Consider the following 22,061-nt stretch of genomic DNA (forward strand, 5'->3'; position numbering starts at 1 on the left):
TCAGTGGTGAAATTTTTTCCAATTAAAATAAACTTTTTATATATTGTATTTAAATTATCCAGTGAAATATGCAATTATAATAACATTTCCCAGCCTGTAATGAAACTGTATGTTCATAGTAGGTCTGAGTAATATTTGGACTAGGAAAAGGTCCCTCTTCCAGAAGTCCCTATTATATAAATATTATATAAATATTTATAAATATATAAATATTACATAAATATAATAATATGATTCAGATTAAAATATGTTGTGAAACATCATAAAACAAGAGTAACAATCTGTAATTTAAAATATAATTAAACTTTAAGGTGAGGGAATTAAGTTTTTCAACAAGGCAATATAGAAAGTCATCTCCCAAAAGTTTATAATGTATAAAATATAACACATTTCTTTTTCTAAATTAGAACCAGTCTGTCTTTCTTCCTTACATAGTAACAAGTGAAAGTCAAGAACCAATTTGTTTTTAAATACCAGTGGTTCTTTACCCTAGCTTTTTGAAGGGTATTTCTGGCTTGGAAAAAAAAAATAAGTAAAAACATATATACAGAATTTACTAACATCTTAGAAAAAATGAAATTAATAGTATACATTACAAACTGGAAAATATACAGTAGGCTGTGATACCTGTTCACATTAATTAAATATAGTATATTTAAATAAAGAAGAGGAAAAATCATTCCTGGCACTTGGACATGATATGAGGATTTTTCCTAAAACTCCGGAAAGGCACTTGGCTGTGGTAACAAAAACATATGTTGGTGTGATTAGTAAAGATCCAAAGCTCAATAAACATTTAGTGAACAGAACAAATGATTTAAACAGTTAAGCCAAAATGTCCCAGGACCCAAAAATGACATTCCTATAAAGGGAATGCACGGCTAAAGGAGACTGACATAATTTTAATGAGAGGAATCAACAGGGCCAAGTACCTTGTGAAATGCTGCAATTTTATGGCATCCAGTTATCCCAACCCCCGTCCTCTGTCAGAGGTGTCCACGTCCTAATCCTTGGAGTGTGTGAATATCTTACCTTACATGGAAAAGGGAATTTTGCTAGTGTGGTTAAGGTTAAAGACCCTCAGATTAGGAGTCTCCTGGACGATCCAGATGGGCCCAACTTAATCACATGAGTCTTTAAAGAGCCTCTCCTGACGCAGGTCAGAGTCTGAGAAACATGTACTCAAGGAAATCAGGTGAGGAAGACTCAGCTCACTGCTGCTGGTTTTAAAGAATCTAGAAGGAGGCCACAGACTGAGGAATGTGGGCAGCATCTGGAAGCTGGAAAAGGCAAGGAACAGATTCTCCCTGAGAGCCTCCAGAACATAGCCCTTGATTTTAGCCCAGTGAGACTACCCTACAGAACTGTAAGATGGTAAATGTGCATTATTTAAGCTGCTAAATTTGGAGTAATTTGTTAGAGCAGCTATAAAAAATCTAAGACAAAGCCCCACCTGTGAGCATAATAATTCCTCCCACCTTTGCCAGCTAAACTATGCTGAAACTGGAGGGAAAGAGAGGAAAACGGATGAGAAGCTAATCTAGAGTCCTGACATCCCTGGGATACTGAATTTACTAACTCTGGGACTACCAACAACCAGACTTCCCTTTTAAATCACTTTTAACTGGGTACTGTTTCCCGCAGGCAAACTTTCTCACAGAGTCACCAAAAAAGATCGATTTACATACACTAATGCAGCATGTAAGTTTCTAAATTCATCATCCAATCTTAGATTTGGGGGCTGTGAGTCATTCTGAGATACACACTTTTCGCTTCAAGAGTTTTGCCTCCCCTATCTATTACTAGACAGGCTGTCAGAGAAGAAGAAATACCAACACCTATTTTCAATTAAGTTCCAGACATCTGTTCATGTATTTCCTTAATTTGTCACCAGTTCAGGAAACAAAAGTTAGGCTAAACCATATGTATAAAATACAATTGTATACAGTTGACCTAAATAATTTCTTTAGCTTACATCACAGAGCTGGAGGAGTAACCTATTCTTGAGAAATTATCACTCCTGTGAACATCATGCTAGCACTCTATGAAATGAAGAAAATGAACAGTTATCATCTTTCCTGCAAACCCTGTGGGGAATTTAGACCATCAGCTCTACTTGGTACTCTTACTTGCCTATTAACTAAAGGTTCCCCACGCCTTAATGCGCCCCAGTTCCACAATGACATTAAGCCGTCCGTACCATCCTCGTTAGGTTGAAACTGTAAATAAGTGTCAAAATTAATGAATTATTGGGCTTCCCTGGTGGCGCAGTGGTTGAGAGTCTGCCTGCCGATGCAGGGGACACGGGTTCATGCCCCGGTCCGGGAAGATCCCACATGCCGCGGAGCGGCTGGGCCCGTGAGCCATGGCCGCTGAGCCTGCGCGTCCGGAGCCTGTGCTCTGCAACGGGAGAGGCCACAACAGTGAGAGGCCCACGTACCACACACACAAAAAAAAGAATTATTAACACGATCCTGTAAGGTTTTATAAAGAACTGAATGAGCTTTCCAAGATCACTCTCGAATCATCAGCTCAATGCTCTAAAACAGAATCACACCAAGAAAAACAAAGTTAAATTTTTCAATTTTTAAAGTTCATGAAATTACACACCAGCTCCATTAATGGGCACCAGCTCCATTAATGACATAAACTGAAAGAAAAAAAATCACAGAAAACTTTTTTAAAAAGAGGGAAATAAAATCCCAATCAGGTCTTTACATTTGTTCCTGATTCAACAGGTCTTTCTCTACAGAAACATAATAAAGCATTTGACAGTTAAGATGTACACAAAAATGAAAGAAACAAGAGGTATAGACCAGTATTCTAAAAGTCTTCCTAAGTGGCTATTAACATAGGTCCGTTAACAGAGCAGTTTCATGGTTTAGAAAGCTTCATTTGGAAATAAGGCCAGGGACTTCCCTGGTGGCACAGTGGTTAAGAATCTGCCTGCCAATGAAGGGGACAAGGGTTTGAGGCCTGGTCCGGGAAGATCCCACATGCCACGGAGCAACTAAGCCCGTGTGCCACAACTACTGAGCCTGCACTCTAGAGCCCGCGAGCCACAACTGCCGCTACAATGAACTGCTACAATGAACTGGGCATTGCAAAATATGTTTTAAAATATTCATCATATAATCCTCACAATAGATTTATGAGCTGGACCTTATCTCCCCCATTTTAGAGAGGAAAGACCTACAGCTGTAAGGGCTGGGGTCGCACACTTCTAGGTGGATTCCACAGTGCCTCACTTCTCCTGCAGACTCCACAGCGTGATGTTAGTATTTACAGTTCAAATACTTACAGAAGTGAAGAGAGGTACCAAATGATGAAAGATGGTCTTAATAAAAAACGGCAGGTTTTTAAAGCCTTTAATATAAATTGTGGGATGAGGATGAACTGCTGTGGGGCAGTGGTAAGGTGGCAGGAGATGAGAGGAAAATTATTTTAAATCAAAGAAGAGCACTTTAAATAAAACATAATAGGATTTCTTTTAATCAGAGAAGCAGCATGGCATAGCAGAAGGAGCGATGGCTTTACACTCAGATCTGTATTCCATTCACAGTGGCGGCTCCTTTTAGCCAAACTTCACTTGAAGAGCACAACTTTTTCTTACCGATAAAATGTATACAACATTTGCCTGGGGCCCTTTGCAGAATTGTTTTGGGGAGCAAATAAAACGATATAAATGAAGTAAACATAACTGCTAAAAAGAAAGACACATTATTAATACTGTTGTTTTATTATTGTCTAATTAGGGAATAAGTTTTCTATTTTTTTTTCCTTTTTTGATATATGCTTTTATTAACAAATGCATTATGGTCTGTTAACATGGATTTAAAAAATGGATGGCCAGATGTTGGAACCACCATAAAAAATTATTCTAAGTCGGATAAAATATCTCATTACAAATAACACACTAGCCCTTTCAATTACAAAACAAACAAACCCCAAAACCACATTCCTGTGAATAGGCAGCAGTTGAGGCGAGGCCCCTGACCTCCACCTCACTCCCACATCTACACGCTGCAGCAGGGTCCTTAACTTTTTTTGCCATGGAGCCCCATCGGCAATCAGAGAAGTGGACCCCTTCTCAGAATAATTTTTAAATGTATAATTTAAATACATAAGATTTGAAAGGAAGCAAATTGTTCTCGAAGACAGTTATTAAAATCTACTGTTTATGGACTGGTAACAAACATGTCTGGCAACCATGGAGATGGACTGCTCAGATCTCCCTTTAGGAAAGAACTTTCCACTCAGTTACAAAGGAGCACACTTAGCTGACAGGCTCCAAGCCATGAGCACCCTCAGGACCCTCCTCAGTTTTGGCGCCCCAGCCAAGGACAGAGCACGGCAGAAGTAACCAGGCCTGGCCATCACGGCCCAACCTGGGACTCCTCTGACGGGCATTCTGGGCTCCAGCACTCCCTCCCAGCTGCGCTGGTTGAGAATTTCTCAGATTTGCATCATAGTCCCAGGTTCTTCCAGCCTAGTCCTGCTCACAACCACCTTTTACCTTTCACATGCATTACCCATCCCTTGCCCCTTAAAAAAATCCCTCCTGCACTTCAACATCTCAGCATCTGCTTCCTGGAGGACCCAACAGACAAAATATGCTTCTTTATTAATGTCTTAAGTAACAAGGTCTAGCTGCAGGTCTAATAACTACTCTAATTTTGAAGTAGTGATGAGTTTCAATGATATTTCAATGTACCTGAAGCAATTCTCATGTGATATGAAAGTATGTATGAACCTTACAGGTAGAAACGACATAGGTACTGCTGGGTTTGTTGCCTATATTTATCATTGAAGGAAAAACTAAATTTCAGTTAGAGGTTAATGAAAGTGATGATGCTAATTTTTTTTTTCTTATCCAAGTTCATAGGCCTCAAGTTAAGAACTCCTGGTGTAGTGTGTGTCTGACTTTGAAATATCCATTCTTTTAAGGCACAGACACCTACTTAGACAAGTCAGAGCTGTGATAAGCAAAGGTCTCTAAACTGGCATTCTCCTCGGATGCCATGACAGCCATGAAAGCTTGTGGTAAACACAGAACATGTTCAAGGTATCAGAGCATATGCCCAAATGACCTAACCTTGAGGAACCAAAAAAACAACAACAACAACAACACTCAGCTTACCTAAACACATGAGTATATAATCACCTCCAAACCTAACTTATGAAATTCAAAGTTATAAAATTACAATAAAGTTATTTACACAGAAAGTTTTTTTTTCTGTTACAAAAGAATTTACTACACTGTTTATTTTATATCGAATTCCTATAGCATGGAATCCAGCAAGGAGGGCTTATCTCCTTATGACTCTCCTACCAGCACGATCCCACTCCCTCCTTGTGCTCCAGGGATGGATCCAGGTACAGTGCTAACTCCATGTGATTCTCTCTTCCAAGCCTGGCAAGTGGTGTGTGTGGAGGAGGGCATGGGGGTCAGACAGAGTAGAGAAGAGAGGAAATGAGTGGCCAGATTTACAAAATATTATTTTAAGATTAAAGTAGCACATTCAGAAGGAGGAGCCTCATTTATATTTTCAGGAGAACAATGGTGTGCACTAACTATGAGTGGGAGTCCTAGTGATAGAACATACTGCAGACAAGGCAATCGAAAAATGCACTTTGAGCAATCAGAGGGCAACAAGAGATGCCAGGGTAAATGGGGAAGAAGACAGAAGAAGGAAATGCAGGAAATGGAAGAGAAATCCTAAGAGACAAAATCCTAAGCGATGACAATGGAATGTAATGACTTTACAATTTTGTTAAGGTTTGACAGCTACAGGCACACCACTGAAAACTGCTACCAGAATTAAAATACCATGATGAGCTACTTGTAATACAGAAGGGAGACAGCATCCCCCAATCTACCACTAGTCAAGTGACACTAGTTGAATCCAGTGCCCTAATACCATTCTCTTCTCCAGTGGAAGAAGAAAAAAAGAGAATAGAAAAAAGGAAAGAAAAAGAAAGCCATGTTTATGGGTATACCCCCCCCAATACAATACACACAAGTCCAAGCCTCCTCCTTTTCTGTTTATAGCATCAGTACAATATATAAGAAACATGTCTATTTACAGGGACCTTTAAACCTTCTATCACACCATGCCAAAGATATGCTGGGTAACTAAGTGTGTAACTGAAGCATTTTGTGGACTTGAAAGTTGCCTGTGGCTCCAACCTAAATAACCCCTTTCTTTATGCTCTCTTTAGGTTTTATTTCTCTAAAGCTTTCAGAATAAATTTCTGTTTCTTTTGCAACCCAACAGAGAATATAATTGGTATCAATGAGATACTCTCTAATGGTGAAACAAGCAAGACATTCCTGACCTATCTCATAATGTCCTTAAGTTCTTTCCAGATTCAGCCACTGACAAGAACCAAAATAAATCCCTAGAGAAATATTTAATTCGCCACTGACTTCCTCCCCAATCTTCCCAAACTAGTGTTTGTCAAACCTCTTTTCAGAAACCTTTAAGATGTTGAAGATATGTTATTCATTTTGGCATTATCTCTATATTAACATGCTCCCAAGAACCATATTTCTGTTATAAATTATATTGTTCACCTTAATGTAGGCTTCTGAGGTAGTTCAGGATTTTTTATACACTTTGGTTCATACAGATGAATAAATTGTGCTTCAGATACAAAGCAACAAACTGAACACAGCCAAGTCACTGGGATACTCCATGGTTTATCACTCCCTACCCCAATACTTTGTCCACTGAACTATGATGTCAGAAATCTAAGCTTGATTTGTTTTTAAGTACATAATCCATTAACTGTGTCCATATGCCATAACTGTTCAGTTGAGAAATTATTTATAAACCAGTTTATTGGCCCTATCTGGCAAATACGATGCACCTGTTATAAAATTTGATTACTTCAGAAAGCTAACAATTGTGGAATCACATTTTCATAATAAATCAGTCTGTGAGAAATAGACTAGTCATATACTTTCAGAAAGTCCTTTAATCCCTATTAAGTTAACAGTTTGTGAATAATGAAAGTAATTAATATTAATTTTAGTCGATAAATCCAACACCAATAACTCGTTAGTATACGTTAATCCATTTTCCAACAGCCTGTAAAAATTAACCAACAGATGCTTCCACTCTGGTAAAAAATATGCAGGTCATTAGCATTATTTGATGACCAAATGTTCAATATAGCATATGAACATTGTGATTAAATTTCTGAGAGATATACAAACAATGTTCTTTTATAACCTTGTTAAGTCTTAACAGAAGCCAGAGACAGTAAAACATGGCAGTCTTTTCTACAATCAAGATCAGTACTGGTTGTCCCACTCCTTGTTCTTAGACTTCACCTGCGAACTTGACTGTGCTTCACCAAGGCCACAGAGTAACATGAATACAGGGCCCCTCACCACAGCGTCCCCAGTGCTAAACACAAGGCCTCACATTCAACGTGTCCCCTGTAAATACCTGTCGACTTGAACAATGGTAGCGAAATAGGATAAAGAGAAAAAGCAGAAGAAATTAAAGAGGCAGATGAGAAAAATACAAGAAAAAGATGATCAGGAAAAATGCCTACATGTTATTTTCAAAAGAATCTAAACTATGGAAAGCTAAGATGTATCTCAAAAGTTTAGGATGGAGAGAAGCAAGGAAAACAAAGTGAGATACTTAACAGGGAAATAAAGTATAAAAAAGAAAATGATACTACTGAATCAGAAAAAAACATGTTGATTTCATAGGAAATGGCTTAGAGGGGGGTTTCCGTACTCCTTAAGATATGACACAAGGCACGCTCCATTGAAGCAATGCTATAAAAGTCACAGGGAGGGGATTAGTTTAGAAAGCAAAGTAAGTAAAATCTAACTGGAAAAAAAAGAAGAAATATAATAGAGGGCAACATGAGTTAAGAGGAAATGTCCAACTCGCTTACCAAGAACATCTTGCTCTATCTATGAGTCAGTGGGGCAGGGTGCTATTGTGGAGAGTTAGAACTGTTTTGCAATTGTAGACCAAGAGAAAAACCTCAGCAGAGATGTGGTAAAGATTAAACAAAGTCACATGAAGAAGACCCAGCTCAGGGCTGGTATACTACAGATACTCAATAGGGATTATTAGTTTCTCTTCCTTTTCCAACTCCCAGGGTATGAGACCTCTGAAACCCAACAATCTTAACCTAAATGTCTCATAAACCTAAAGCAGTGTAAAATAAATAACCATACTTAGTGACAAAAAATAAAGAACATGAGAGAAAATCCCAAGGTTCTTTTAGATTATTGGATTCAGTTCCTTTCTTTCTTTTTCCTTTCTGCCAATTTCAAATGCTTAGGAAGCACAAATATTGGCATCTACCATTTAAAATACCTGGAATGGAACATTCAACTATGTCAGAGAAAGAGCCCTGGTTCTTAGTCCAAACAGGTACTTCAATAAAAAAAAAATTACAGGGCCTCCCTGGTGGTGCAGTGGTTGAGAGTCCGCCTGCCGATGCAGGGGATACGGGTTCGTGCCCCGGTCTGGGAGGATCCCATATGCCGCGGAGCGGCTGGGCCCGTGAGCCATGGCCGCTGAGCCTGTGCATCCGGAGCCTGTGCTCCGCAACGGGAGAGGCCCCAGCAGTGAGAGGCCCGCATACCGCAAAAAAAAAAAAAAAAAAAAAAATTACAAAAAAATATTTTCTCTAAAAATCCACAACTCTTCAGTAATCTGAATTCTTTGCCCTTCCCAGCCAAGTTGTGATGCAAGCCAATGATGACAATCAACTAGCAGCCCGTGCCTCTATCTCCCCCTGCCTGCTAGACAGTGGAGAGCAACTATAATTCTACCTGGAACTCAACAATGAATAATAGGTTTAATTATGAATTCTGCAGAAATGACAAAATTGATTCAAAGTAACATTTGGTGTCACGTGAAACAGGCAAACATTAGCAGCCAGGCCATGAATAAAGAGACAAAGAGCAATCTATCCACCAGCCCTCTGTCTTGTCCAAGTTTTCTAAGCACCTTGCTCTTGCCTTCCTTTCTGACCTTTCCTATAAAATATCTACTGAAGTCCTGTCTTTCTGAAAGCAGCAATGAATAGCCTTTTCTAATGAAATACTAATAATGCCAAAAAGAACACTTAAGGCTCCTCAAATAATGCTTTCTAGGAATTATTCTTTAAAATCCAAACCAAAAAATAGTCACCTTCTCAGCTCACCATCTGTTGGCATTGTGAAATGTTGGCACTGCCCCGCGTTACAACCCTGGGCTTCCCCATCTTTCTGTTGATCATGGAAATATCATCTACTGTCCCAGAAAAGAGGAAGCAGCATTTGAGCTGAGAGAAAAGAAGTCATAGCCTCTGCCAGCCTCTAAGTCAAACCAAAGAGAGATTCAGGGCAGTGTGGATGCATGCACCAAGCCAGAGAGGCACTGATATATGGAATATTCAGAAAAGGATCATTATTTCCTCACCTTAACCTTTACAACTAGTATTAGATTGAGCAAATATGTTGATTTTTTCCAACCTTAAATCGTAAGACGAAAGTTAGATGACAAGAATTTTTTAAAGGTCCAATTATTTCATTTAGGGCTAACACTACAGCTAAATTAAAGACATGCTAACAAGTTTCCCTTTTGAGCCTCATTAATTAAGAAAGTAATCAGAGTAAAGAGGGAAAAAAAATAGAGAAGCTGGATCGCAGAATTACTTAAATAGCTTTTAGGTACCACCCTTTCTACCTACTAGAAAAGCAGAGGGAAAACTAATCAATTCCAGATTATGAAATCTGAAATTCTGAAGTGTTTTACATGTAAATACACATTTTAACTGCCATATATTTTCCCTGATTGCCTAAAGAGTGCACTAATCTTATTCAAAGAAAATTTTGATTCTCCATAATCAAAAGATAAAATTAAGATCTGCTTACTTCACAAGTTTTCCTATGGTAAGCTTGCTAAGAAAATGCCCCTGGTTTTGAAAGATCAAAATATATCATTTTTACTATTTTCGTCAAGACCAATGGTGTTCCAAAATATCTGATAAAGGCTTTGGATTTAACACAAATTCTAGAAATCTAATTTACAATTACCTTTTAGAGTTTCTAACTTACAATTATTTTTTAAAAAGAGTTTTTAATTTATATTTTAGAAAGCATTTCAAAGGAAAGCAAATGATTTTTTTGCCATCTGCCAACATCCCATGGTTGCTGTGATGACCAAGTTAAATCACGTATATAAAGCATCTAGCATGGTGCCTAGTACACAGTGGGCACTTTAAGAAATCAATTCTTCTGTCTACACCAAGCCTTCCCATCTCCATCCAGATGGAGAAAAGCCCACGCACAGCAACGAAGACCCAACGCAGCCAAAAATTTAAAAACTATTAATAATAATTTTAAAAAATAATTAAAACAAACAAAAAAAGATAATGACTGACCTAAGTGCCTTGTACTACAAACCTAAAATGTGTTACTTAAAAATGAACTGAACAGTATATGTGCATATCAGCCCTGAAATATAAGTGGTAGGCCCATGACACTGGATGAGACAAAATCAAATTTCAGACAAGAGTAATTCCTAAATATAATTGTTAAAAAGAGAAAAATCACACTGCACAGGTAAAAGCTATCTGTGATGGCTTTTGAAAATGAGTTCCATTGCATTTAATGAAAAGATGTTATAATCTACTCACAGACACTATTTCAAACTAATTTTCAAGATGTTCTATAAATTTGATATTTCTATCCCATGTGAGTCATACTAATTAATTATGTGATAGTCACTGTAACATTAAAGGGTGGGAAAATTCTAACTAGAGGAAGACTTACATTTTGTTTTCATTTTTCTATTTCTCATTGACTACAGGGAATTTTCGCAACAAAATTTTCTCTGAAAATACCCTCCTTTACGAAAGTCTAATTTAGAATATCTTCAAAGAAGGTATTATAAAGAAAATTTTTTAAGTTTTGTATTAAATCATTTGTATTTTAAAAATTGTTCAGTTGATACTCTATATAAAAAATTAACTTCAGATTATTCACTGGATTATTCATTTATCCATTAGTAACATAAATAATACCATTTATATGACACAAATGATACTTTCTAAAGGTAAGCATATAAAAAGTTACAATATTAAAATACTAAGAGTAACAAATAACCAAGATATTAAACTTACCTTTTGGTTGGCAACAAAACGTATTCTCAAGTTTACAAAGCAAATCCACATTTTCATACTTATTTTCATTTGCTTTTACCCAGAAACAGTCTTCAGTCATTTCCTGAGGTCTGATCTGCAGCCAGAGAGAAGACAGATTCACAAACAGTTGAGTGTTTCATCTGTCCCCCACACCCAATCACCATGTATACACCCAGTGCCCCAGAGCTGCCAGCAGATGTTTATGAAGTAATCTCCGTAAGATTTTTTTCCCAAAGTATGTTCAGTGAAATACAAGATCTGCAGGAAGTTAATGTGTTATTAGGGGAAAAAAAAAAAAAAGGTTCCGCTCTCAAATAGTTGGGGATTTGAAGTTGAATGAAATGAAGTTTGTTTCTTCTCAATTATACTTCTCCTAGTCTTTAGCAATGCTCAATTTATGTGACCATGAAACCATCATTCTGCAGGATTCAGAATTCCTATGTCTCGACAAACTATCCACTTCTGACAAGTAGTAATACTTTTCCCAATAGCTATCAACATAAAAATTCCTAAGAATAATGATTTTTTTGTACTTTTAAAAAACACTTCAAAATACAGAGTATAACCACAATAATGTTGAATTGCCAATTTAATTACAATCAAATCCCATTGTAACAACTAACATCAATTCCTACCCAATTTATAAACCAGAGAGCTTTAGTCAATAGCAAAGGGCTTTGACTCAACATTTTTATTTAAAATAATGCCTGTTTATTTAATGTCATTTTGAACAGGGCACCCATTGGAAATTATATATAATTATATTTAAGTTTTAATATAGGTAACAGTATTATTTCTCTATTTATTTCTGTTTTACCTTTAACCAATTCAATCTTCTCATGCTGGTCTCCGGTTTAAATTCTTTCTTTGGTTTTAACCCAAAAGGCAGGGTTGGTGGTAGGGGAGAGTTTCGTCCACTGAGAAATCCCAGGGGAGGTGGTGGAGGCACAGGACCACCACCAAATGGCATGGGCATTCCTGGAAGGGGAGGGGGTGCAGGTGGGGGTGGAGGGGGCAAGCCTCCACAAGAGGACAGTGGAGGCGTTGGAGGAAGTGCTGCATGGCCAGTTCCATTTTCTTTTGAAGAAGGCAAATAGGTACCAGGTGGCAAGGCACCAAACTATAGGGGAAAGAAAAAGAAGAAATATGACAAAGAACTCTCTACAAAACATGTTAAAGTACACTTTTCTCAAAAATAAGGTATTCTTTTTTGGGCTTCCCTGGTGGCGCAGTGGTTGAGAGTCTGTCTGCCAATACAGGAGAAATGGGTTCGTGCCCTGGTCTGGGAAGATCCCACATGCCGCGGAGCAGCTGGGCTCATGAGCCATGGCCGTTGAGCCTGCGCGTCTGGAGCCTGTGCTCCGCAACGGGAGAGGCCACAACAGTGAGAGGCCCACGTACCGCAAAAAACAAAAATAAAATAAAATAAAAATAAGGTATTATTTTAAACCAAAAACAACTGAATTTCAGCATCATCATGTGGTTTAACCTAAAAACAAAATTTCAAAGATTTTTTTCCCAATTTAAGAATATTATAGCTTTTGTTTTCATAAAAATGTAATTGTCAGAAATATTACTCCCCGTTTTGCGGTAGTTATGGCCAACCAGGTGGAGATGTCCAGGAGGCAAATGGCAACATGGGCCTAAAAGATCTGAAAGTCAGCAGTCTCTACAGGACAGCTGAAGAAGCCATGGGTGTAGATATGTTCACCCAGAGTCTGTAGCATGAGGAAAGGTTTATATACAGAATTCTACAGGGCACCAGCATTTAAGTGGTAAGTAAAAAAAAATAAGATCCAGAAAAAGAGAGGTAAATAATATTGCCACATCATGCCTTTGCCCTTGAGAAAAAAAATCTAAGATTCTTAGTAGGACCTTCAAGAGCATGTCACAATCTGGTCCCTGTGACCACTAGGCACCTCTGTCCTTATGTTTCCATGGCATAATAACAATAGATGCATTTTTACTATCATAAAGGTGATCTGGGTTGATAAATAATTTTTTGTGATATGGTTATTTCCTGAAATTACTAACTTCAACTCTGAGTCATATAGCTATAGGAGTATTAATAAATCATTTAAAAGTTTTATGGCAGGCTTCCCTGGTGGCGCAGTGGTTGGGAGTCCGCCTGCTGATGCAGCGGACATGGGTTCGTGCCCCGGTCCGGGAAGATTCCACATGCCGCGGAGCGGCTGGGCCCGTGAGCCAAGGCCGCTGAGCCTGCGCGCCCGGAGCCTGTGCTCCGCAACGGGAGAGGCCCACATACCGCAAAAAAAAAAAAAAAAAAAAGTTTTAAGGCACAATTATTGAAAACAGATCATGTATAAAGGCTTGAAATCAATATCCAAGGTCAGCACAAAGAAAAAGTATTTAAGAGAAGTTGAGACCACAGTCAAAAAACATGCCTTATCAAAAACATTAAGAATAAAGAAGAATCACTTTAGTGTTATGCTGGGTTGCTGTGATCATGAATAGCACAGCCCTCTCAATGTTAAGGATGTATGTACATTATACTCACACTCAGTATACATTTATGGTTAACAATTAATGTCTTAAAACAAAGGTATGGTTGAATTTCTGCCCTAGATTTTGATGGGTGTGACAGACTTATCACTGATGGGGCCAGACACTGCGACCACCTTGCCCCCCGCCCCCCATTCTATTCCCAGCACCTAACAGTACTTGGCTGTTAAGTGACGGAAGGAATGAAGTCACAGATAATACAACATATTTTATTCATAACCTTTATAATCAGCATAGCTTTGATCAAAGAGAAGTATATTAAGACAAATGCATAGATTTCACGAGAAATACAAACTTATCCAAAGGATTTGTCAGTTGTTATTCAAAAATGAATATTGTGGTCAGTGTCAAGTCTCTAATTACAGGCTTTCTTCTAATAGACATAAACAAAGGTCATCACTGTACACAATTTAAAACAACACAGGAGATTCCTTGATTTAATCTGCTTCAAAATGTAAATATATTCCCATTTTATATAAAAGCACATGCAGCAATAACATATCCAAAGATGGTGAATATGTTTTCTATAAACTGAAATTTTCTAGAGTAGATTTACGAGTAATGCTTCAACTGGGAAAAATTAAAGAGAAAGGAAAGTCTAAATTTATACTAGCCCAGACCAGGAAAAACTTTTCATGAATATTTCAGCCATTGTCTATAACTCAATCTGAAATTAAAAAACACAAATGTTTCTTTAATATGAGAGACAAGGAGCCACATAAGAAAGATGAAAACTTTCAATAAATTGTGGTACCTTCTCTTGCAGCACTAAAGAAAGATGATCATTGAGAATTTTCTTGTAGATAGATTCTAATTTTTTTTTTTTTCCAAAACTGAACACTAACAGATAGCTCTTAGGGTATCTTCAGACAGACTCTGCAACAAAACTATACACTAAAGTATAAAACAAAACAAACTCTCAAAATAACATAAGAAATAGTATACCTAAGACTATTTCAACATAACCATAAATTAGGATGAAAGGAAAACAGCAAAACTATACTTATTGCTCATCATCTTATGTGTAAATCTACAGGAAAAAAATTTAGTTGTGAAAATTCTACTTCCTTATTTTCATCCATTTAAAACATGCACATGATGTACTTCTTGCTACCTAAATGCTTTATGTGTAGAGAGCGTATGTATTATCTGCTCCATAATCCAGATTTGCTCTCTTTTTTGTCATGTTTTAAATCTGTTTACTTTTGGAAATTGAAAAATTATCAGAAAATGTTCTCATTCAGCTAAAGGTTATCTTTCACTGCAAGGTACCCATAGGCTGAAGGTTTTCAAAAAATAAATAGCTTGAGCAATAATTTTCTGTAGTGGGATAAAGATCAGTGATGAATGACAAATCTAAGAATAAAAGACTTTCTTACCCTTAATGCTTAATTACCTAGCAAACACGTGACATCAGGTACAAAACCCAAACGAAACATAAGGAAGCAGATTAGTAAAAGTTTAGACGTTCTTAAAAATGCAAGAAGAAAAAAAGGGGCAAAATCATTTAAAAAATAAATACAGTGGAATAGAAATACATATAAACAATAATACGAAAACATACAAGGGAAATTAAAGTTTCAACATTTTGATGCTAAAAACATATGATATGACCTTTTTTCCCCTGGTGAGCTTTCAATACCCAAATTCACTCCAGGTAGATAGTATTTTACCTGTGATTTAAAAGCTTGTAACTCTGCTTGAAGCTCCTTAATCTTTGCCTCTTTTTCCTGCAATTGAGCCTTAGTTTCTTGGTGGTCAGTAAACTCTTTTTCAAACTGAAATGGAAAAAAGAAAAAGAAACAAAATCACACAAGAAAGAGAGAAAGATGAAAATAAAAAGCACTATTCTTCATCTAGAAATTTGATTCTAATGATCTGTTGGTAGAACATAAACTTTTATGAAAGGAGTGGTAGGTTTTTGCTAAGTCACCCACAGCTTTTCTCTAGGTCCCTCTAGGTCCCACCAAAATCATTCATTTGCAAAGGAGCAGACAAAGCCAGAAATGAAATCTGTGACCATCTCCTCTCAGCAGAACAAACTGGGCCCACAGTTATCCGGAACCCTGGCATTTTTCTTATACGTCCCTAAATATCATTGCAACTTTGTGTAAAATAATAGAGAGCTAGGCATTGTACTGAATTCCCTGACCCCTACCTGCAAAAACTTATACCTGAAACTTGTCTGAAGTTTATCAACATGATTTAAAAGAATTCCACTTTAATATTTTGTTTATTAATAAATAACTCCACTTTGTAAATGCATCAATTACTTTCTTTTTTCTTACTACAACATCATGAGGTTTAAGGACCTGATGCAGGCTCTAACCTTCAACAACAGTTTAAGAGGATAAAGTCCATTTTATTTATCATTCATCTTTGGGAAATTAATGATAAATTAGTCTTTCAAAGTCCTTAGTGCAACACTTCGTGGGAGGAAGGCAAATAATAAAATTTGGTGAATCAAATGAGTTTTCTAATTGATACAGCCACTCATCAAAAGTCACCATCCTGTTTTCAAACTTCAACTTGCCATCATCATGACTAAAAACCTCTACTAGCAGAGGTGAATTTAAATAGAGTAGTACTGTTTCATAATCAAGAACAAGTATTTGACTGCCTTTTAAAAATAAAAAAAATAATAATAATCATTTAAGAAAATACAAATATTTCACAAATGTAGCCTTGAGAGAGTTAGGGTTGGGCTCAGGGTTAGGATTAGGGTTAGGGGCTCCATACGCTAATGGCTTCCAAGTCCCTATCACCAGCTCAGCTTCACATCTGCATTCCAGACTGTAAACCAGTCTATAAATATATTTCCAACTTAATGAACATTTTTCAAGGCTAAGAAAGCATTCCAGTATTTTCAAAGCCAATATTATCTTCTTCTCTACAACCTTTGATTTTTGAATACTGCTGTTCCATCTAAAAGATAGCGCATATATCATGACTCCTTTGCTCTTCAACCTTTAGTGGCTTCATTATAAAAGCCACACTCATTAACCTAATATCTAAGTACCCCCTGATATCTGGTTCCATACCATCATTTTCCTTTATTCAATAAATATCTAATAGCATGACTATTATGTGTTTCTCAGAGTAGCACGGACTAGGGGTACAGAGTTTAAGACAGTATGATCATGGTGTTTAGTAAGCATAGTGTCTGGTGGCAAAGTCAAAGCAAACTAACCACCCAAAATCTATGAAAATTACCAGCAATAAAGAGAGAAAGACTGGAGGCATGTGCATCATTCCTGGAGGAATGATGCTTGATCTCAGGTTTAAAGAACCTGAGTCATTAGCTGAGAAGTGTAGCTTGCATTTCAAATAGAGTGACTAGCACAGAGTGTACATGAATGACAAGCCATCCCCTGTAAGGGGCACAAAAGGAGGTATGAGAACAAATTGCACAGGATGAAGCTGGAGGTAGACAGGAGTGAAACTGTGGAAAGGAATTTCACAATAAACCAAGAAGCTTTTTTCCTTTTTGTAAAAACTAAAAACTGTAGAGAGCTAATAGAGTATTTATCATAAGAAAACAACATAATCAAATTTGCACTTTGGAAAACCCAATCAGCAGCAGTGTGGACAATGGACTGAAAGATAATACTAGAGGTATAGAAATGAGTGTAGAGCTGCTGAAGTTATCCAAGCAAGAACTGAAGCCCTTCCTAAATGAAGGTAGAAAATAGGGTAACGGAAAGAAAAGAAAAAAAAAAAAAAAAATATATATATATATATATATATATATATATATATATTAACACAATCCAAAATATTAGTGTCTGACTGAACAAAGGAAATGAGTGAGGGGAATATATCTAACATCACGACATTGTTCTGTTGCTTTGCAAGCCGGCAACAAAGTATTATAATTTGAGGGAATGACATATTTATGGGCAAGAATGATGAATTTGGTTTTGAAGGTATTAAGCTTGAGATACTTATGGGAAATTCAAAATAAATTTATATATGCCTCCAGGACTTCCTTGGTGACGCAGTGGTTAAGAATCCGCCTGCGAATGCAGGGGCATGGGTTCAAGCCCTGGTCCAGGAAGATACCACATGCCACAGAGCAACTAAGCCCGTGTGCCACAACTACTGAGCCTGCACAATAGAGCTTTCATGCCACAACTACTGAGCTCACGTGCCACAACTACTGAAGCCCTCGGGCCTAGAGCCTGTGCTCCGCGACACGAGAAGCCACTGCAATGAGAAGGCTGTGCACTGCAATGAAGAGCAGCCCCCGCTCTCCGCAACCAGAGGAAGCCCATGCACAGCAACAAAGACCCAATGCAGCCAAAAATAAAAATAAAAAATAAATTTATTAAAAAGAAAAAATTTATATATGCCTCCTCCTCGGCCATCTCACCTTGTTGCCTCACACTAATCCATCAGGGCTCACATTAGCTCTTACTTCCTTGGGTAAGTCTTCCCTAGCCACACAAACCACATAGGGTTTTCCTACCACAACAATTATCACACTGTAATACAAAATTATCAAAATGTAGTATCAGACACCTCAATAACACCCATCAACCTGGAAGCTCACTAATAGCAAGAACCTTTTCTATTTTATTCATCACCTTTCCAAAGCTTTATACTTATAATTAAACTCAATAAATATCTGTTGAGTGAAGTCATGAGCCTGTTTCTGTCACACTTTCCTTTATATGTTGTATAACCACATCAATATCATATACTAAAGGTCCTCAATCTCCCAGCCTCAAAAATCTTTGAGAGGTCATTTTCTCTACTCTCCTTTATACGACTGCTCAGCCAATGTCTACTGCTACTTAGCAAGAAATAAAAAACTAAATTCTTAGGAGATTAAGAATGAAGAAGTCTTTTTCACAATATCAATATGTACACTATCCTATCTTATAGGCCTTACAATAAGATGTAAAAGGAAAAAGAATTATTTATAGGAATAAAAATAAAACTATAAAAACAACCAGTCATAATTAGTACACTCAAAGAAAACTTATTAAATTAACTTGACCATACTGAGAGTATCTGTATTACTTACCAAAGAGATAAATTTCTACATCTTTCCCTATAAAATGATCAGACAAAATATAAAGTGTGCTTTAGTATTTTTATATCTATAGTCAAATCACAGTAGCCTTGGGGATAAAATGAATCTCCATTAAAGATGTACTTTATAAAAACTGATATGATAGCCTTCTTCTCCAAAACAGTTAGCAGAGCAGTATTATGCTTAAAAAGTTACACGCAAAAATGTCAAGAAACACAGTTAAGGTTGAAGCTCTGCTTAATTTCATTCCCTAGGGTAAATGTATTAGTGCAGATGTACAAGAAGGTGGATAACTCAATATTCTCTATGTACTTTCTGACATTTCTAGTCTTCATTTTTCAAATTTATGCACTAAAATAAAGAATGTGTCTAGCAACCATGATAGCTTCCTGCTTAAAGCAAAATATTTACATGTGTCCTTATAAAGCTATCAGAAAAAAATTCTTGCTGACACATACAAAATGGTATGGCAACAGAAATCTTCTATGGAGCAAAAAATATTTTCTGAGTATACCTAAGACATATAACTGCTGACTAAAAGGAGACAACTAACCTTGAACAAGTTCTTTCTTCTATTTACACGAAAAGCATACAATTTTAAAACAATGTCTTAAGAAAGTTTAACACCAGTCATACATGAATACTGTATACCTAAAAATGATTATAAAAGCAAATGTAGGGGAGACCTTCAAGATGGCAGAGGAATAAGGCATGGAGATCACCTTCCTCCCTACAAATACATCAGAAATACATCTACATGTAGAACAACTCCTACAGAACACCTACTGAACGCTGTCAGAAGACCTCAGACCTCCCAAAGGCAAGAAACTCCCCACGTACCTGGGTAGGGCAAAAGAAAAAACAGAGACAAAAGAATAGGGACAGGACCTGCACCTCTGGGAGGGAGCTGTGAAGGAGGAAAAGTTTCCACACACTGGGAAGCCCCTTCACTGGTGGAGATGGGGAGTGGCGGGGGGGAAGCTTCGGAGCCACGGAGGAGAGTGCAGCAACACGGATGCAGAGGGCAAAGTGGAGAGACTCCCGCACAGAAGATCAGTGCAGACCAGCACTCACCAGCCCGAAAGGCTTGTCTGCTCATCCGCCGGGGCAGGTAGGGGCTGGGAGCTGAGGCTCCGGCTTCGGAGGTCAGATCCAAGGGAGAGGATGGGTTGGCTGCGTGAATGCAGCCTGAAGGGGGCTAGGGGGCCACAGTGAGCCAGGAGGGAGGCCAGGAAAAAGTGTGGACCTGCATAGAGGCAAGACATTGTTTCTGGGTGCATGAGGAGAGGGGATTCAGAGCACCACCTAAACGAGCTCCAGAGACAGGCACAAGCCACGACTATCAGCGCGGACACCAGAGACAAGCATGAAACGCTAAGGCTGATGCTGCAGCCAACAAGAAGCCTGTGTTCACGCACAGGTCACTATCCACACCTCCCCTCCCAGGAGCCTGTGCAGCTCACCACTGCCAGGGTCCCGTGATCCAGGGACAACTTCCCCAGGAGAAAACACGGCTCGCCTCAGGCTGTTGCAACATCCCCAGCCCTCTGCCGCTACAGGCTCCCCCCACATTCCGTACCCTCCCTCCTCCCAGCCTGAGTGAGCCAGAGCCCACGAATCAGCTGCTACTTTAACCTTTCCTGTCTGAGCGAAGAACTGACGCCAGAGGGTGATCTACACGCAGAGGAGGAGCTAATCCAAAGCTGAAACCCAGGAGATGTGCAAACAAAGAAAAGAAAGGGAAATTTCTCCCAGCAGCCTCAGGAGCAGAAGATTATATCTTCACAATCAACTTGATGTAGGTTGCATCTGTGGAATACCTGAATGGACAACGAATCATCCCAAAATTGAGGTGGTGAACTTTGGGAGCAAATGTAGACTTGAGGTTTGCTTTCTGCATCTAATTCGTTCCTGGTTTTATGTTTATCTTAGCTTAGTATTTAGAGTTTATTATCATTGGTAGATTTGTTTATTGATTTGGTTGCTCTCTTCCTCCCTTTTTTTCTTTTTTTATATATAGATATATATATTTTTTCTCCTTTTTCTCTTTTTTCTTAGTGTGTATGTGTATGCTCTTTGTGTGATTTTGTCTGTATAGCTTTGCTTTTACCATTTCTCCTAGAGTTATGTCTGTCCATTATTTTTTTAAGCATAGTTTTTAGCGCTTGTTATCATTGGTGGATTTGTTTTTCGGTTTGGTTACTCTCTTCTTTCTTTCTTCTTTCTATTACTTTTTAACTTTTTATTTTTAATAATTTTTTTAAATTCTTTTATTTTATTTTATTTTATTTTATTTTTCTCTTTCTATTTTTCTCCCTTTGCTTCTGAGCAGTGTGGATGACAGGGTCTTAGTGCTCCGGCCGGATGTCAGGCCTGCGTCCCAAAGGTGGGAAAGCCAAGTTCAGGACATTGGTCCAGCAGAGAACTCCCGTCTCCATGTAATATCAAACAGCGAAAGCTCTCCAGGAGATCTCGATCTTAATGCTAAAACCCAGCTCCAGTCAACAACCAGCAAGCTACAGTGCTGGACACCCTATGCCAAACAACTAGCAAGACAGGAACACAATCCCATCCATTAGCAGAGAGGCTGCCTAAAGTCATAATAAGGTCACAGACACCCCAAAACACACGACCAGACACAGTCCTGCAAAACAGAAGGACAAGATCCAGCCACATCCACCAGAAAACAGGCAGTAGTCCCCTCCACTAGGAAGTCTACACAACCCACTGAAACAACCTTAGCCACTGGGGTCAGAAACCAAAAACAACGGGAACTACGAACCTGCAGCCTGCGAAAAGGAGACCCCAAACACTAAGATAAGCAAAATGAGAAGACAGAGAAACACACAGCAAATGAAGGAGCAAGGTAAAAATCCATCAGACCATACAAATGAAGAGGAAATAGGCAGTTTACCTGAAAGAGAATTCAGAGTAATGATAGTAAAGATAATCCAAAATCTTGGAAATAGAATGGAGAAAATACAAGAAATGTTTTAAAAGGACCAAGAAGAACTAAAGAGCAAACAAACAATGATGAACAACACAATAAATGAAATTAAAAATTCTCTAGAAGGAATCAATAGCAGAATAACTGAGGTAGAAGAACGGAGAAGTGACCTGGAATATGAAATAGTGGAAATAACTACTGAAGAGAAGAATAAAGAAAAAAGAATGAAAAGAATTGAGGACAATCTCAGAGATCTCTGGGACAACATTAAATGGACCAAAATTCGAATTATACGGGTCCAAGAAGAAGAAAAGAAAAAGAAAGGATCTGAGAAAATATTTGAAGAGATTATAGTTGAAAATTTCACTAAAAAGGGAAAGGAAA

The 22,061-nt window shown here is 37.9% G+C and overlaps 1 protein-coding gene across 1 annotated transcript in view; it reads right to left on the minus strand.

The window, feature by feature from the left end:
* DIAPH3 (diaphanous related formin 3) overlaps nt 1–22,061 on the minus strand; it is a 538,397-nt gene that overhangs the window by 315,843 nt on the left and 200,493 nt on the right. The window contains exons 15-17 of the mRNA XM_081214488.1: nt 15,366–15,470; nt 11,987–12,289; nt 11,149–11,263 (exon numbers count right to left, since the gene is read on the minus strand). Coding sequence (XP_081070614.1) covers nt 11,149–11,263; nt 11,987–12,289; nt 15,366–15,470 — 523 coding nt within the window. The remainder of the gene's footprint in view (nt 1–11,148; nt 11,264–11,986; nt 12,290–15,365; nt 15,471–22,061) is intronic.

This window comes from Mesoplodon bidens, assembly GCF_964165515.1.
Source record: "Mesoplodon bidens genome assembly, chromosome: 17".
Classification (NCBI taxonomy): Eukaryota; Metazoa; Chordata; class Mammalia; order Artiodactyla; family Ziphiidae; genus Mesoplodon; species Mesoplodon bidens.